The sequence below is a fragment of the Vitis vinifera genome, chromosome 4, assembly GCF_030704535.1.
Source record: "Vitis vinifera cultivar Pinot Noir 40024 chromosome 4, ASM3070453v1".
Taxonomy (NCBI): domain Eukaryota; kingdom Viridiplantae; phylum Streptophyta; class Magnoliopsida; order Vitales; family Vitaceae; genus Vitis; species Vitis vinifera.
Window position 1 is genome coordinate 19,487,639 of NC_081808.1, and position 19,170 is coordinate 19,506,808.

Consider the following 19,170-nt stretch of genomic DNA (forward strand, 5'->3'; position numbering starts at 1 on the left):
TATTTATCAGAAGATATTTATAAGAGGAGGAATTAATGGCTCCATTCCTGTCTCAGAAGCCAGCATCAAGGTATTCTATTTTCAGTTCATCTTCTTTCTGGCACTAAATGGTGCAAACAAATTTAGAACTATAAGTCTACATTAAGAAATGAGTGTCCAAAGATGCATTTTCAATTTATGGAGACCAAAACAAGAGTCCAAAAGTTGGCAAAGACGTGGCAGATACTTATAGGAGGTGGGCAGAAAAAAAAAAAAGATAGTTCTCTAAGGATGAGATGGTTTATCTTTTTTGAAAAATCCTTGGAATTTTGGAATCCATCTCTTGTGCTTATAAATCTATGTTTTCCCTGAAAACATAAGCCTTACACCGTTGTCCTCTCAGGAACTCCCACAGTCCTACTCTTTTTCAAATTTCCTAAATTTCCTCCAAAAGATCTTTGCGACTTTTTCTTCATATTAATGAACACTTTTCACCTCTTTTATGTCCAGTCTTGTCTAAGTTCGTGATGAGCGTATCTTCCTCAGTGTGGTTGCCCTACAAGTTCTTATTTACCTTCTTATACTTGAGCTTCTGGTTTTGTCCTCAGTCAACACTTCAATTGTCTGTTTCTACCCTGTTTTTATTTTTCTGCACATACTCTTTCTTACCTCACTTGAATGAACTGAACCGATCCCCACAAAATCAAATTCCAAATTATTCTCAATGGGATGAAGCCATGATGAGCAAAGAATTAAAGCAAGTTTTGATCCCTGGTCCACTGATCATTGGTGCTGGGCCTTCAGGTCTTGCTGTAGCTGCATGCCTTAAAAAAAGAGGAGTACCCTCGTTGATCCTGGAGAAGGAGAACTGTATGGCCTCCTTATGGAATCTGAAGACATACGACCGTCTAAGACTCCACCTCCCAAAGAAGTTCTGTGAACTTCCTTACATGAAATTTCCTTCAGAATTTCCAGCTTACCCGACAAAGCAGCAGTTTATAAGTTACTTAGAGGATTATGCTAAAAGCTTCTCAATTGAGCCCATGTTTGGACAGGAGGTTCGATGGACTAAGTATGATAGAAGCATGAGACTGTGGCAGGTAGAAGCCAAAGAATCCAAGTTTCTGTGCCGGTGGCTCATTGTGGCTACTGGTGAGAATGCGGAACCAGTGGTACCAGAGATTGCGGGCATCTCGAATTTTGGAGGAAGATTGCTGCACACTAGCATATACAAGAATGGAGCTGATTTCAAAGGAAGTAAGGTTTTGGTTGTGGGCTGTGGCAACTCTGGCATGGAAGTTAGTTTGGATCTATGTAATAGTGGTGCTCAAGTTTCTTTAGTAGTGAGAGATAAGGTACCACCTCTTGTTTCATCTTTTTTTTTTTTTTCTTGTCTTTTCCTTTCCTTTTCCCCTCCATGTTCTGCTTTCTTGTCTGTGTTCATAACCACATGAAGTTCCTCTTCCTATGAATATCAAACCAAACACAAACCCCAAAGCCACAAAAAAAAAAGGGAGTTATGTATTCCTCTTTTATTTTATTTTTGCCAAGTTCCTAGTTTCAGCTTCACAACAAAACTTTTCCAGCTCCACTGTAGGTGCTTACATAATCTGGCTTCATAAAACCAACTTTTTTTTTTTCTTCATGTCAGAATTGTAAAAGAAGTTTCCCAGTGAGAGATTTTTAATATGCTGGTAAATTCTGGTTCATAAATCAGTAATAGTTCCCTGATTCGTATTCTACTTCTATCATCTTGCAGTTGCATGTTTTGCCCAGAGAAATATTTGGAATCTCCACCTTTGCTCTGTCCATGTGGCTGCTAAAATGGTTTCCAGTAAGCTTAGTTGATGGGTTGATCCTCCTATGTTCACGGATGATCCTTGGAGACACAGGCCAAATTGGGATCAAAAGACCAGAATTCGGTCCCCTTCACCTGAAGAATGCTACAGGAAAGACCCCAGTATTGGATGTCGGTGCTGTAGCTAAAATCAGGTCTAGTGAGGTGAAGGTTAGTGTCAGCTTTTGTGCCTTACATCACATTCAATAATAGTTGCTACAGAAACAAAAGGAAAAAATAATAATACTGTTAATCAGACTGAAACATATAAAAACTTAAACAAATATAAGCATTTAGGTTTACAATAGTTCAGATGTGCCTAAACAGAAGCCATGTTGGCTCCATGATTAGTAAGAGAGCATTTTATCAAAGTTCTTAATTGCTGAAAATTTGTCCATATTTTTAGTCTACTGTCGATAAAATTAGCGAGTACGTGCCTAACAATTTGCTAAAATTGGCAGGTGGTTTGTGGCATTCGAAGATTCACAGCTAAAGGTGTAGAATTTGTGAATGGAGAAGTACAGGAGTTCGACTCAGTAATCCTAGCGACAGGTTATAGAAGCAACGTAGCCTCATGGCTCAAGGTAAAATGAAGACCCTTTACAATGACTTGGAAAATTATATATAGTGTGCCATTTTACAGATTTGTGAAGCTCTATTAAATTTTAAATTTTCTTACAAAAGGAGGGCAACTTCTTCAGTCAGAAAGACGGTTATCCCAAAAATCCATTCCCAAACAATTGGAAAGGCGAGGATGGCGCATATAGCGTTGGCTTCACCAGGCGAGGCTTGTATGGGGCTTCAATTGATGCTCAGAGAGTAGCAGAAGATATTGCAAGGCAATGGAAATCCCAAATGAAGCATTTGCATCTTGACTTATAGGCCAATTTGTACAAGTAGTTATGAAGAGAAGAGAATAACAGTTAGGCATTTGATTCCTGATCAGTTTACTTTCAGTAGTGTAATGTACTAATTAAACCTGTTCTAAAGGATGAGAAACTGATACACTTAGGAGATAGTAGCTAAAAGGGCTTTGATCATTAGTTTGTTTTCTGCAGGAAGAGCTACTGCAGTCAGAGTGTTAGGCTCACTAGCTCTCTTGTATTTCTTTCCCCTAGTGACATGGAGTGTGGTAATTTAGTCAAAACCTATATACACAGTTGTTCATGCTACATCATATGTTGCATCATTTCTTATGTTGAATTTGCATGGATGGATAATGTTAGGTTCATTTTTTTCTTGTTTGCGGGAAAAAAGGCAAAAAATAAAAACGGGTCGATCTCAATTAAGGCTACTGTCCAATGTTGCCAATAGTCGTCCCCTACATGTACTACCCTACGTGGCCTAAAACCATGACTGTTCATCAACCAAAGTCCAAACACTCCTTTTTCTGCCAGAAGTTCCATTCTTCAGCAGCCAAGAAGATGGTTCTGAGAATCACACTTTGCTTTTGGCACTTGATCTTGAACAAGTGGCAATAAACTGGTATTTCCATATGGGCAGGTAGCTAAGAACAGTCAAATGACCTCAAAATGATCCCAGCCTCATGCTCTAGAGTCTAGACTTGCACTTGGGGGGATGAGCCTTTTTTTCAATGTTGCACACCCCTTTCATTATTGAACAACAAATGACAAGAACATCTAAATTGGAAGTCCAAGTGCCAAAAGAACTTTCCAGAGTCAGAAAAATAAGGCTGCCCAACAAAAAAACACGAGTGCCGTAGCTCCATTTTGGACTTCCTGTCCATTTTTATCTAAATCGCTTTACTAACAAAAAAATTTGTCTCTGTATACCCCAGAACATTTAAAAGCTGAAAACCAAAGGCATCAAACCATACCATACCATCTGATGATCCAAACAGGTACTTCATCGCTTATAAAGGCCATATCATATATGCCACATTGTTCCATCCGATGCTCTTTAAATCACACCAAGAAAAACCGTCCGAGCTTGCGCTATCAGCAGTTGAGTCTAGTTGTTTCCAATCATCAATCCAGAACCCACTAGCAAGTAGGATGGTCCCCGCCCACTGTAACCATGCGATCTAACGAAACACTGAAAAGATCTTCAGTTCGTGCCAAGCTCCATGGCCCAGTTATGAGTTCTCCAAATAATTGCCTAAGGACCACAGATTTCCTAAAAGGCTTTCTGGGAGGCGTTAGTGCATTGCCTTTTTTTCACTTTTTAGTACCATGTCACATTCCATACGTTCTGCATTTGTTAACTACTGGATAGATGTTATCTACAAACAGAAACTGAAAGAAACCGGAATCAAAATTCTCTTTAATCAGTTCCATTTAGGAATTAAGTAATTCAGATGTCATAGGGTGGTGACCATGTCTAAGGATCATCCAATCAAACAAGCCACACTCAGCAATCAGTTCAAAGGAGAAGGATTAAATCCCCAAGGAAGGACTGAAGTATCAATTCCTCACCCTTTCGGCAAAAGTTGGTGATTCACATGATCTTTGATCCCAAGCCACATTGCCCACATGCCTTTCCCTGTCAAATGAAGCCAAATCCTGCAGAATCAAACGAATATTTGGTTCTAAGTACAAGGCCATTGGCGACATATAGTAGAAACAAGCAGGTGAAGCTTTGCAGATATTACAAGCGTGATCTGTAATGGAAAGAAAACATCAAATTCACCGCCATAGATTTAGGCACCATGCTTTCGTATTTACATATATTCACCAGAGTAAATCCCAAGAATTAATCTCATCTTTGTTAACTAGAAATTGGAGGAAGAAGTGAATTGATTTCAGATCAGTCACAGTGTAGAGACGGGGACATCTATCTGACGAGGACGTCCATCAGCAGTGCACTTAGGTGAGTGTAGCTAATAAGCCAAAAACAGCACCCACTTATAGAAATGCCAGAACCTAAGAGTCTGACACTGTCATATCGACATGTTCTAATCACAAAAATGGATATCATTAACTCTAGCTTCTTCCTGGCTTCCAAGTCAAAGACGCCACTGAATCATTGCTCCTTGGAGTCAATTTCAGGACCAGCTGATGCCAGTAGTTTTCAGCAAAAATATAAATCGTGTTTCATAAGAAAATATTCCCAGCAAATAATCTTAACAATATTATATGTAGTCTTGAGAAGAAAAAAAAAATCCCTCTAGTATAGAGGACCGCGTTTCCAAGTTCAACACGAAATCATAACGGGTCTCCAGTGATATCGTCTCAATTCGGATTTCACAGTTGAACAAGGCAGTAGCATTCAGTTAGCATCAACTAGCAATTCTCCAGATGACTGCAGAGTATTCATTAATACCAGATATACTAAGGTGAGGGTTGTTATGCAATATGTATATACATATATAAACTGGGTAATTTTGAATCTGTTAATGCTGTGCTAAGAGTGTGTATCTTGTGTGATCACAAGCCAGCAACTGGGCCGTCTTACCTTTCAGTCAGAAACAGAGGAAAGTGATTATCAGGGGAAGGTCTTCTAAAATCATTTAGGATTATACCAATCTAGTGACTGTTCAGTGTTTCAAGAGTTATTGGACTTTCCTCCCCTTGATACAAAGTTTGAGCAAGAAAAATAATTTCAGTTTTTAGCAATGCGTCTCTACAACTGAAGAGGACTAATTTGATGAACAATTTGGAAAATTTTCAACATGTTTGTTGGTTAGGTCTTTCAACTTGTACCATTCCCTTTCTTAGCCAGGGACTTTTATCTGTTACGCACCACTTAACATTCCCACTCTTCATTTCTGGAGTACAAATGTGCTCTTGCCTATGCCTATGGTGCATGCAGAACATAGAAAGCACAGAAAAAGACTCAAGAAGAAACAGTATTAATGACCACATTAAGTTCACTTTTAAACCCAATTTTGGTTTCTTCATGCATGCAAATCCTACATTCATAGATTCATCGATTGATACATGCATTTTCTAACTCACATTCATCAAATATTTTGGCTTCTTCATCTATGTAAAATACTACATACATATATAGATTAATGGATTTTCATAGATTGATGCATTTTTCTAGTATGGTTGCATACATTAATTAAATTCATCCTAAAAGAACTCAAAATTCATGAAAGTTATGTTCCCATCTAAAAATCAATTACCGTTCCATGAAAGTAGATTAAGATGTCTACTCCAACATGATGACCTTAGCTTTGGTATCAACTTTTAAATTGAGTTTTGATCATCTTATCTGAAAATTAAATGGTATCCAATGATTTGAATCTTTTATGACATTAAACATCACTATCATTTAGATGACTCATTTTGAAGTTGAAAAGCGATATTAGTGCATTCCAATACAAAGAACTTAATTTTCGCTTATCGATGAGATAATTTATAAAGAAGTATATATAAAAGATTCGTAATCCCTCTCTCCACTCATTATTTTCTTATTATCTCTTATCCATCATTAAGAACCGCTTAAAAGTAAAAGTAGGAGCATAAAGATTAAAGACTTCAAAATTATTATTTTCATATTTCTACTATTAAAATTTTAGCATTATTGATCAATGCATGCACTATTTCATTCATATTTTTAATTGTTTTTTGATACTTAAATCAATAAAATATTAGTGCATATGTTGTTAGAACCATGGTTAAGAATTTGTAATCTTTCTCTTCCTTGGTCTTGATCATAATTTCTATTTCAGTTATGATAAGATTATTTGTACCTATCACAATGTTATTTTCACAACATCAAAGCCATGAATAGATGAATTTGCACCTAGAGTACTTGTCCTCTATCAGTAATCAGAGGCACAGTCTAATCTTATTGTGTAATCGTTTCAGGCTTTGGAAGGGCATAGAGTCTCACCGTTCCCAACCCTTCAACTTGCACCGTTTTGGCCTCCTTTTACGTCAAAACGGGCCACCCTGTTTTGACCTTTATGTGTTAAAATGCACCGAATTTTAATTTCACCCTTTTGACTTGTCTGCACTACAACGCACCGTTTTATTTAGAACGTGAAGAGGCATGGGGGGGCTTCAGGCTTGGTAGGTGGTGTGTCACTGTGTCTCCTTCTCTCAGTCTGTACCTGGGCCCAGATCCCGAAGACCAAAAGGGTGATCCGATGGTGGAGGAGGGGCGGGGGTGCTGGGGTTCCAGAAACGTGACTGAGCCATAAGATGCAACAGTGGGCGTCGGCATGGTAAAAGAGCCCAGATATGTAGGATTCGTAAGATCTCATCTCATGTCTTTTTGGAATGAGTGCGAGCATTTTCAGTCAGTTTCTTAAGGTTGGTGAAGAATCTCTGATACCGTGTGAGTGCGACACTCACTGAATTTTCCCATTTACAGTAAAATAATTTCCCATTCTTTCTCTCGGGCCATGGGCGAACTTGGGACAATGGCGTGCCATTTACGAAAGATACCAGATGCTGCTACTACTGCTTACTACTACTACCTACTACCATTATCAATCTTATTCCTCAGTCACACCCAAGTTAACACAGAGATGCCGCTTTTAGGTGATGGATGTTTGCACACCCCTTGAGCGCCATGAGGCTGTCTCCTCATTTCAGCATCTTGTAGTTACACCAAACGTCACCCTTTGGTAAGTAAAGTTTGACAGAGGATCATACACAATGATGGTTACCAACAATGTGGACCCGACTTGACCCGATATAATAATCACTGCGCAAAGCCCACCACCATCCCATTTCCTCTCCATCTTCCACCGTCATTGCCATCCCATGGTTGGTCAATGATGTGGGGTCCCGACATTCTCGAGGCAATCCACGTGTCTCTCTGTCCTGCCAGTCAAATTCTCAACAAAGTGTAAAACCATCATTTCTATGGTTCCACCCGCGTAACATTTGGCTCAAACTGGGTGCATTGGGTGGTCTCAGATACCCTAGCCTAGATGTAAATGAATCTGTACATTTTTTTCTCCACATGATCGATAGAGCATATTTAGAACTCCAATGAATGACAGTAATTTTTGTACATGGTGATCAGCCATGCGACATTGACTTCTTACGCAGCATGCGACTGCAAAACAAAGTAAAATGGCAGAGATGGCGCTTTGGGAGAAGAAAATCTTACTGTGCAATAGCCACAGAAGGATTATGCTCCCAAGCAAACAAATTAGTAGGACACAGTAAAAGACACTACTGATAGGCGGAAGTGAACGTATTGAAGTTTTATACTATTTGTTCTTGCTTAAAGAGAACTGCATGCTTGTCCAATCTGAACTGGAGTCATTAATTCATAACAAGACAAAAGAGAAAAAAACACATGAAGTGGATCCAGCCTTTGGGATTGTAGTTTTGATTTCATATTGAAATAAAGGCTTGTGGTTAATTGTGACAGGTTGATATTGATATGAAAATTGAGGCTGCGTGCTGTCCCATGAATGCTCTGAGTTCATATATTGGCCAACCCTATGAAGTATGGTCACACAACATGTTGCAGATATGTGTGGTGATTGAATGGATTCCTCTTTTACATGCGTGAGAAAGCAATGCTGCATGAGAATGAGAGGTCACCATAACTCTCTCTCAAAGGAGTTCATTACATGATTTTACGAAGTTCATTTTTCTGTGATCTTCTTTGAAGTTGACTCCTAAACTAGCGACTCATACTCGGTTTTTTTCATAATTCCTGGATAAAATTCATAGAGAGAAGTGACAGAATGACCAGAAGATCATTGTGAACCTAGTAATCTCCATATCAAATCCTACAGCTTTTACGAAGAAAACAAAAAATAAAAGATTAAAAACAGGTGATCTTATTTATTTTTCATTTTCCATGTTCTTCAGAGAGCTTTAGACGCCCGTTTGTGGGTCGGGGGTTTACAGAACAGAACATCCCAAATCTCTGTGAAAGCCTCGACGATGACTCCATGGTGGTGGCGCGAGTTCAGGGACAGAAAACAGTGGAGGAGCTGCTCCAAGTCCTTCTCTTCGAACATCTGTTTCTCCAGTATCATCTCCATCATTGACCTCTTGAAATCTTCGTAGGGGTCCTCCGATTTCTTCACCACTGCAAAACTCTCCCTAACCTTTCCGTCCACAGTACAGGGTATCAGCCTCTGGAACATTGACAACCTCGCCGGCGACTCACTTTCTGGAGACGACAGCCCACTTGTCTTCGCGTTTCTTGGTGACCCGCCTCCCTTATCGCTCTTCGAAACGCAGCGTTTAACCTTCTTAACCTTCTTCGCGTTCTTCTTTTTCTTACGCCTCACTCCATTCATGGGCATCTCGCGTATTGTCTCCAAATGAGGATTGAACTCCGACGATGAATCAGTGGAGAAGCTTCTTGAAGAAGAAACTAGGGTTTCTGTTTCCTCACCGTCATTCTCCTGACCACAGTCACTGCTAAACAACCCACTGTCAGCTGAAGAAGTACTCATGCGAACTCTAAACGCTGCTTTCTTCTTTTTACTCCTCCGTTTCTTCTTCTCCGCCGTGGGAGGTGGCGGTGGAGGCAACACATCATCGTCCGACTCCCCGGAAACAGATGAGTTATATATTTTCTGGCGAGGGTTGTCGTCGTAGACCTTGGCAACCACGTGCCACTTGTCTTCCTTCTTCCACTTGAACTCCGGCGATTCGCTGTCATCGTCATCGGAGAAGCATTGCCTGGAGGACCTCGACCCCAAACCACACCCGACGGATATGATCGCAGAAGACACGTGGCGCTTGAGGGAGTTGCGATGGGGTTTGGGCGGAGGCGGGGTCGCCGGTAAGTCGAGGTGGATGACTTCAGGGTTAGCCGGAGAGAGGCGGAAGAACACAGGAACAGGATTTTCAGGAAGACTGGACGGATCCTTGGAGCGACAGGATTGGAAAGATGGGATGACTCGCGAAATCCGAAGCTTGAAACGTCTCGCCATTACCCCTCCCTCTCTCTCTCTCTCTCTCTCTCTCTCTCTCTCTCTCTCTCTCTCTCTCTCTCAAGCCAGGCGTCAAAACATGAACTGTTTGTCTCAGAAAACCGTGGCTTTATACAGTGAGGAGTGCCTTCAAATTAATGCCTTTTTGCCGAGCAGAATAATGAAAGTTGACAACAATTTCTTCCCTTCTCCCAAACCACCTCACCCCCCTAAAAAATCATAAAAATAAACCCACATTGTGTGTCGAGTCCGGCCTCATTCCTTGATCTGATTATGATTAAGACTAATGGCAACTGCAAGCAAGGCCGATACCATTTCCATTATAAGTAAATAGCGTGATGCCATTTCTTAGACCAATGCCCTCCACCGGCCGTACGTGAAAAAAAATATATAGGACACCACCTGCCTAGATTGTCTCTTGCAGCTGTATAATTGATGGTAAGTTGGTAACATTATTAGCCCCCCAGCTGGACACTTCCACCCCCAATTCAAAAACCCCCTTACGCTATAGACAAATAAAAATGATTGGAATATTTTAATTTCGTCATTTCCTTTGTTTTCATATTGTATGAATAACATCAATAATTGAAGGGGAAAAATGTATGGAGACAAGCAGGTTAATGCAGTGGGGGATGGAGGCGTACGAAGATGAGGAAAAGGCTTGATTCTCCCATTGAAATAATTTTGGAGGGAAGCTAAATCCTCAAAATTTGGGGAGTCTTTAGAAATTTGGATCATAGATGATCCACCCGTACAGTTGAGGGATTCTTTGACAGATTGGATACACTCAGGTACTGAAATGAAGACTACACGTGGAGCTTCATCCATTGTAATTCAAGTTTTTTTTTTCAGCTTTATTCATTTTCACATTCTTTTTCTTGGCCAAGTCAATAAAGACACGACAAATTTCGTATCTCATGGTTGGATTCCACGTTTTCGGGTCACGCGTCCCCGCTCCGCGCTTATTTGGAAATTATTTCCTTTGCTTTATTTTTGTTTTTAGATTAAATTTATCATTTAATTCTGAACATCCATTTGGCACCACACTAAATCAAACCTTTTACATTTTAAAATATTTTAATTTGCAATTAATTGTCCTATGAAATTCTTCAACATTGAGATATAAACATTTTTTATAGCTAGTTGAAGGATTAGAATAAAATAATCATATTTTTTTTTATGAAAAGAGATTGCGAAACAAAATACTTATAAATTCGATTGAAATATAAATCACAATAATTTTGAAAACGAAATTTTATATATAGGAAATTTGATCAACAAATAATCGACTCTACATTACAAATATCTTTCTTTTTTAATTAAAAATTAACAATCATAAATATTTAAACCTTGAGACAATTTCGAAATATCCTCTATTTGACAGAATTTAAAACATTATTATTTTTATTATAACAATTTATTATCCACATTCAATTTTTAGGTTTGTTCGTGATATCCCACATGGAAAAAAAAGTTATAATGTTATATAAGTATAGACTCCTGTTATAAACATGCAGATACGTTTTAAAGTTGTTAGGACTCCTTTAAACCCAAAATGAACAATGATCGGTGTGATTTAAGTTACAAACTTATTATTCTTGACAGCTAACACGTCTATTTACCTTTTATCACAAACCTATTAGAAGAGATTATGTTATTAAGAAATAAAAAGAGCGCAATAAAAGAAGGGTAGCTTTATTGTAAGGAGAAAAGGCTTTTAGACGTGTAGACCCGGAGAAAAGAGGGTGAAATATGCAAAGAAGCTATGTATGAAAGCGCATGGTGGGGATCCAAGGAAACAAAATCATCTTTGCATGCGACTGTCTTCTCTTTTTTCACACTCCTTTAAGGACATGCTCATTCACATTACTAAAGCTTCTCCTTCTTTTTATATTTTCCTTTTTCTTTTCACTGTCTCTGCTTCCTGTAAAATTCAGATTGCCCTCCTTCCCCTGCCTACTACTCCCAACTCCCAACGCCTCCTTTTGAGTTTTTCCAAAATTTGAATTCAAATTGGGCTTTAATGGGCTCACCACCTGTACCTTCATGTACCAAGTCTGATAAGGAATATGCTGTGGGCCGGTCATATGGTACTGGCCTAGAAATGACCTTCTAAGCCCAAGGTCTAGATCTTTTTAACAACATTTATATAAAGAGATAATGCCTACTTTTGTGGTCATGCATACGCTAAATATTAGTTTAATAATATAATCAAGTTGGCAGGAGAAGTGGATCCACCTTGACGTGTCAAGCTTTTCTTGCTTGGATAAATACACGTCCCATCAAACATATGTAGGTCGAAATTGTAATATTTGGTAGGATATTGGAATTGATTTAGTATCACGCCTAACATATTATGATAGATGGGGGTTTTTATAATTGTAAGGTAGATTTATAAAATATGGTTGGAAAATAAAATATTTCCTAAACTACCCTACTTTGGACCCACTGATACGAATAAAATTTATATTTAAACAATTTCTATATATTTTATTTGAAAAAAAAATTAAAAAGCAAAATAGTTTCTAAAACAAACAATTGTTTTTTTTTTTAAAAATGTTTTCTCTAAGCGTTTTCTTGCTTTTAATCATATTTTTAATTTAAAAAATAAATATTCGATCGAGAGGAGGTGAATATGTGTTTTTACTCTTATAGCTCAAAATTTGAAAACTTTTAATGTAATTAATGTCAATGAGATAATAGAAAATATTAAAAACAATCCAACATGACATGAATTTTTTATATATAGAAAACTCCACACTTGCAATAAAAAAAAATCCACAGAATTAAAGCCTTCGAATCAACAATTCATTACTTAAGAAAATATTATATAAAATTACCTCACAAATGTTACTTTAGAAGTATGAAAACCTTCTTTCAGAGCTTTGGAAAGGAAGTAGAAAACAAACTAGGGTTTTCTTAATGGTTGCATTGAACTTAAAAACGATATATGTAGGCCAATGACTTAAAGGATCAATTATGAAGCAAACCCCAAAAATAAAATCTTAATTTTCCAAGACAGACTCTCAAATTTGGCAGATCCAAACTTAAAACCATGGAGCGCTTGCCAACATTCTAGGGCTTGTGTATTTTTAAAAACTTTTTTTTTATATAGTTTTAAACACACAATTCAATCCATATGTTTTCAATTTTAATTTGCATTTTTTTGAACTTTTCTAAATTTACTTGTGATGTCCCGATTAATCAACTATCAACCTTGAGTCTTCAACCGAGAATAAGTCACGATTTAAAAATGTTCTATACCAAAACAAATGGCTCAATACACCAACATAACTAATAATATAATTATAATAAATAAATGTGTGACGGTATTTTATTTAATTGACAATTTTATTATTTTCTTACTAATTAAATGCAACTTAATTCATTAGTCTTATTTATTTCAAGACAAGTTTGAACTCCATCAAATTTGGATTCAAAGTTGTAAAATTTAAGGTAAGTATGTATTTATAATTTGTATACATTTGGAAATGACTAATATAAGAAATTAAGATGAGAATGTTTTCTATTTTCTAATTTGATTTTAAATTATATTTATCTCTAAAAAAAATGTGAATAATTTTTTAGTAAGATTTAAAACTATAATTATCTTGGTATTTGATTCTAAAAGAATCTTTAGAATATTTTTAAATTGGGGAAGTCTTTCTAATTATAAAAAGAGTTTTATAAATATAAATAAAAATATTTTATTTAAAAGGTGTGGGAATTTTTATGAACCCGTAGATAGTAATTTATCAAAAGTTTGATCCTACAATTCTATTAACCTTAAGGGGTAAAACTATGTACTTTTTTCACATTTAGTGAATTATTTAGTGATCAAGTACACCTAATAAGTTGATAGGTGGATGAAAATTTTGTTTTCTCTAAATAAATTAAAATATACAATAAAAATATTAGTTCCATATCTCAAAACTAGAAATAAAACTTCTTTCAATATGTATTATAAAATTAATTAATTTCATATTAAATTTAATATATATAAAAATAATTATTATAATTATATTATTATAAATAATAATATTTTTAAAAGTATAAATTATATTTAACATATGACATTAAAAAATAAAATTTTATATCAAATTAGACATTGATTAAAAAATTATTTTACTTTTTCAAACTTTATATAGTACTTTCTTACCCATTCACTTTCTTTCTACTTCTTAATATTTTTTTTAAGTAATAATTTTTAATTGAACTACAATTATTTTCAATCAATTTAGAATCCTGAGGATAAATAAAATTTTAATTTTCTTATAAGTAATCATCTTCATTTTTTCTTAAACAAAATTATATGGCATTTAACTTATTTCAAAAATAATGTTTAAAAACTTCAAAAACTTAAAATGTTTTAAATAAATTATTATTTTTATTTTATTTAAGTTTTTTAAAAATAAATCTATTATCAATTTATTGTCTCATATATTAAATAAAGTTTAAAAATTTTGAATAATTTTCTTTAGTTTTAATTTTTAAAATTAATTTTATTAGATAAACTTTAAAATTAAAAATATTATTTTTTAATTTAAAATTTAACCATAAAATAATAAAATAGAGAAAAATAAATATATTTATTATTTTATAATTAATTGATATAAAATTAAGTTTTATATCAATTCACCTCCTTAATTCACCATTCAAAGGGATAAGCAATTACACGTACGTCTCATTAAATATATCAAAACATATCTAAGTCCAAATCATAATATTTGGTCGGATATTGTTAGGGGATTGATTTAGTATTTACCAAACAAACAAACGAGACCCTACACGTAACATACATATTGTGATTGATCCTGTTCTTTCAAAAAGATATTGGAACAAAACTCTATATGGTAACAGCTAGCCAGCATGTTCCAAATTTCCAAACCAACCCCTAAAATAAAGCTTAAAACCTTAGAAGGCCTTCTTTGGAGAAAACCATGCAATTTCAGAGAGTTACTCTGGCACTATAAAATTTAGTGCAAATTGGAGAAAATTTTGAAGAATAAAAGGTTGAGTAAATTACTTTTTAATAAAATAAGGTGGAAAAAATTATAATTTTTTAATAATGTAGTTTAAAAAATTTTAAAAATAAATTTTTAAACAAGAGTTTAAAAAAAAAAATCAAAAAAATTAAACGTAGTAGAACAAGAATTATTATGAATGAATAAAACGGACTCAGATGGGTGAATTGGCATGATAAGGGAAGGGGGGATCACTGAATTTTTGTGAAGGAGATGCTTTTATCATGTTATTGTTGAAAAGAAAAACCTAATTCCTCTATTTGATGTCGATTCATCCACACTTCCATTCTTTGTAGAGGAAGGCTAACTGTTTGTTGGCTGGGAGCTATATGAGCGGTAACATCCACGTATGGGCTCCATGAGAAAGGGCTGGAATAAAAACTTTGTTGTACCTCACTCGCGTCTTTAATGGGGTTTGCTTTATTTGTTCGGGGGAATCTTTTAACTTTTTAATGGGATAAGAATGAAAATTATTTTGAATAAATGAGACGAGATTCAGATGGGATGACCCATCCAGTCCCACTTTCTCTTAGTCAACAACCAACCTTTAAAAAAAAATAAAAAACATATTATGGTGTTTTGACTTGAAAGGTTGAACATTATGCAAATGTTTGGACTTATTATGCCCCATATCATAAGATTACTTATATTTCTCCTTAATGGTAGTTTGCTTATTTTATTAAGAAAAAAATTTATTATTTAAATAAATGAAATTGAGTATATGCCATGGAAGCGATGATATTAAGTATAATTTTATTAATAAAAAAATATATTGAGAAAAATGATTTTTTTTTTATATTTATTTTATCACAAGAAACTTAAAAGAAATTCAAATATAATTAAAATTAGTATAAAACTTATATATTTTAAAATTATTTATTTTATATATTAAAAAAATAATAATTCAAAAATGTATATAAAAATAATTTATACACTTTTATTTCTTGTAGAGGAAGACTAACCACTTGCTACGGCTCCATGAGAAGTGGGATGAAATAAAAACCTTGTTGTACCTCACTCCCGTCTTCAATGGGGTTTGCTCTTTTTTTTGGGAAGTCTTTTAGTTTTTTTTAATGGGATACGAATGAAAATTATTCTGAATAAATGAGACGTGATTCGGATGGGATGACTCATCCAGTCCCACTTTCTCTCAACTCTTCTTTTAGTCAACAACCAACCTTCAACAAAAAAAAAAAAAAAAACACATACTATGATGTTTTGACTTGAAAGGTTGAACATTATGCAAATGTTTGGACTTATTATGCCCCATATCATAAGATTACTTATATTTTTCCTTAATGGTAATTTTCTTATTTTATTAGGAAAAAAGTTTATTTTTTAAATAAATGAAATTGAGTATATGCCATGGAAGCGATGATATTAAGTATAATTTTATTAATAAAAAAAATATATTAAGAAAAATAATTTTTTATATATTTATTTTATCACAAGAAACTTAAAAGAAATTCAAATATAATTAAAATTAGTATAAAACTTATATATTTTAAAATTATTTATATATATACACTTTTATTTCTTGTAGAGGAAGACTAAGCGGTGTTTGTTTTTTTGTCTTTTTGCTAAAAACCATTTAGTTTTAGAATTTAGGTTGTTTGTTTTTTTACTTTTTCATGACCTATTATAAACTTTTTACTAAATAGAAAAAACCAAAATATGTGGTTTTTTCTAAATAGAAAAAATAACACAATGGTTTTTTTTACTTTTTAATACTTAATAAAAATAAAATACTACAAAAACAAACAACATAATATTTAATACTATTAAGTATTAAGGTTCTATTTAGAATTAAGTAAAAAAACAAACACCACCTAACTGTTTGCTGGGTGGGAGCTATATGAGCGGTAATGTCCACGTATGGCTCCATGAGAAGTGGGATGAAATAAAAACCTTGTTGTACCTCACTCCCGTCTTCAATGGGGTTTGCTTTTTTTTGGGGAGTCTTTTAAATTTTTTTTTTTATGGGATAAGAATGAAAATTATTTTGAATAAGTGAGACGGGATTTGGATGGGATGACCCATCCAGTCCCACTTTCTCTCAACTCTTCTTTTAGTCAACAACCAACCTTCAAAAAAAAAAAAAAAAAACACATACTATGGTGTTTTGACTTGAAAGGTTGAACATTATGCAAATGTTTGGACTTATTATGCCCCATATCTTATATTTCTCCTTAACGGTAGTTTACTTATTTTATTAGGAAAAAAGTTTATTATTTAAATAAATGAAATTGAGTATATGCCATGGAAGCGATGATATTAAGTATAATTTTATTAATAAAAAATATATATTAAGAAAAATGATTTTTTTATATTTATTTTATCACAAGAAACTTAAAAGAAATTCAAATATAATTAAAATTAGTATAAAACTTGTACATTTTAAAATGATTTAATTTATATATTAAAAATAAAAAAATAATTCAAAAATGTATATAAAAATAATTTATACACTTCCATTTTCTTGTAGAGGAAGACTAACTGCTTGCTGGGTGGGAGCTATATGAGCGGTAACGTCCACATACGGCTCCATGAGAAGTGGGATAGAATAAAAACCTTATTGTACCTCACTTCCATCTTCAATGGGGTTTGCTCTATTTTTTTGGGGAGTTTTTTTAATTTTTTTTTATGGGATAAGAATGAGAATTATTTTGAATAAATAAAATGTTCAGATGAGATGACCGAAATGCCCCACTTTCTCTCAAACTCTTCTTTTAGTCAACAACCAACCTTCAAAAAAAAAAAAAAAAAAACACATACTATGATGATTTAACTTGAAATGTTGAACATTATGCAAATGTTTGGACTTATTATGCCCCATATCATGTTTGGACTTATTATGCCCCATATCATAAGATTACTTATATTTCTCTTAATGTTAGTTTACTTATTTTTATCAGGAAACATTCTTATTTTGAAAAATTTATTATTTAAATAGATGAAATTGAGTATATGCCATGGAAGCGATAAAAAATTATATATATATATATATATATATATATATATATATATATATATATTAAGAAAAATGATTTTTTTTTATATTTGTTTTATCACAAGAAACTTAAAAAAAATTCAAATGTAATTAAAATTAGTATAAAACTTGTATATTTTAAAATTATTTAATTTATATATTAAAAAATAAAAAATAATTCAAAAATGTATATAAAAAATAATTTATACACTTCCATTCCTTGTAGAGGAAGGTTAACTGCTTGCTGGGTGGTAGCTATATGAGCGGTAACTTCCACATACGGCTCCATGAGAAGAGGGGTGGAATAAAAACCTAGGGTAAGAATAAAAACCTTGTTGTACCTCACTCCCATCTTCAATAGGGTCTGCTCTATTTTTTTGGTGGAGTCTTTTAATTTTTTTTAATGGAATAAGAATAAGAATTATTTTAAATAAATGAGACGGAATTCATATGGATGACCCAAATTGCCCCACTTTCTTTCAAACTCTTCTTTTAGTCAACAACTAACCTTCCAAAAAAAAAAACACATACTATGGTGTTTTGAAAAAAATATATATATTAAGAAAAATGATTTTTTTTTATATTTGTTTTATCACGAGAAACTTAAAAGAAATTCAAATATAATTAAAATTAGTATAAAACTTGAACATTTTAAAATTATTTAATTTATATATTAAAAAAATAAAAAAATAATTCAAAAATATATATATAAATAATATATTAACTTTTTTTTTTCCTTTCTTTTTAGGTATTTTCCTTCAAGTATTATAACAACCAAACATAGGGTTTCTTTTTATTTTTCTTTTCTTATAAGTTATATCTTTTAAAGGGTGTGTCAAACTGGCTCTTAACAAGATTGTAAAATAAAAAATATTATAGGAATATCTCAATTTTGAGAAAATAATGGTGAAGTTTTAAATGGTATAAAAATGTTTTTTATGGTAAGCATTTTCTTCCTAAAAAAGAATTTAACCCAACAAAATCATATCAAGATCATATAAATTAAGAAGTAATTATTTAGAAATAATCCGATTTTATAATTTCTATAATTATAAAAGAATAATGATTTTTTTTCCCAATTCAATTCACTTTCTTCCTACCGAACACAACTACAGCATACTAAGTAAGAAATATTAATCCAATTAATTAAGAGGTTGTCAATTCAGAATCCATATGAGATTGGATTCTGCCTCTTAAGTCTTAAGTCTTAAGTAGGGTTTAGGTCTGATTGAAAAGAAAGAAAAAACAGTGTGGAACGGTTGACTCTCTGGGATAACCAAGAAAAGGCCAAGTACAGGTAGGATCGTTTCTCAGTCTTATCCTAAATAAGTAAATAAGAGGATAAGAAAATTGACGTATCCATTTAGATCATGGATTCATGATCCCTAAGTTTATGGAAAGTGGGCGACAATCCCTTTAATTTCTCCATATTTTTTTCTTTTTATTTCTTTGGTTATACACTTGATATGTATATATATATATATATTCCAATTTTTTCTTAGGTGAATTGAAT

At 33.6% G+C, this 19,170-nt stretch overlaps 2 protein-coding genes and 1 long non-coding RNA gene across 3 annotated transcripts; 2 read left to right on the top strand and 1 right to left on the bottom strand.

Annotated features, from left to right (window-relative positions):
* The first annotated feature begins 263 nt into the window (after positions 1 to 263).
* On the top strand, positions 264 to 2,988 carry LOC100252977 (indole-3-pyruvate monooxygenase YUCCA6). The gene is made up of 4 exons (XM_002267965.4): positions 264 to 1,334; positions 1,739 to 1,987; positions 2,278 to 2,400; positions 2,501 to 2,988. Exons 1-4 carry the CDS (start codon positions 507 to 509, stop codon positions 2,696 to 2,698), a joined length of 1,398 nt encoding a protein of 465 aa, XP_002268001.2. The 5' UTR covers positions 264 to 506; the 3' UTR covers positions 2,699 to 2,988.
* A 1,939-nt stretch (positions 2,989 to 4,927) lies between these two features.
* LOC132253594 (uncharacterized) lies at positions 4,928 to 7,750 on the top strand. Its single transcript, XR_009465458.1, has 2 exons — positions 4,928 to 5,111; positions 6,595 to 7,750. It is a non-coding gene; the product is annotated as an uncharacterized LOC132253594 (long non-coding RNA).
* A 642-nt stretch (positions 7,751 to 8,392) lies between these two features.
* On the bottom strand, positions 8,393 to 9,644 carry LOC100263246 (ovate family protein). Its single transcript, NM_001293065.1, has one exon. It carries the CDS (start codon positions 9,642 to 9,644, stop codon positions 8,562 to 8,564), a length of 1,083 nt encoding a protein of 360 aa, NP_001279994.1. The 3' UTR covers positions 8,393 to 8,561.
* Between the last annotated feature and the right edge of the window lie 9,526 nt (positions 9,645 to 19,170).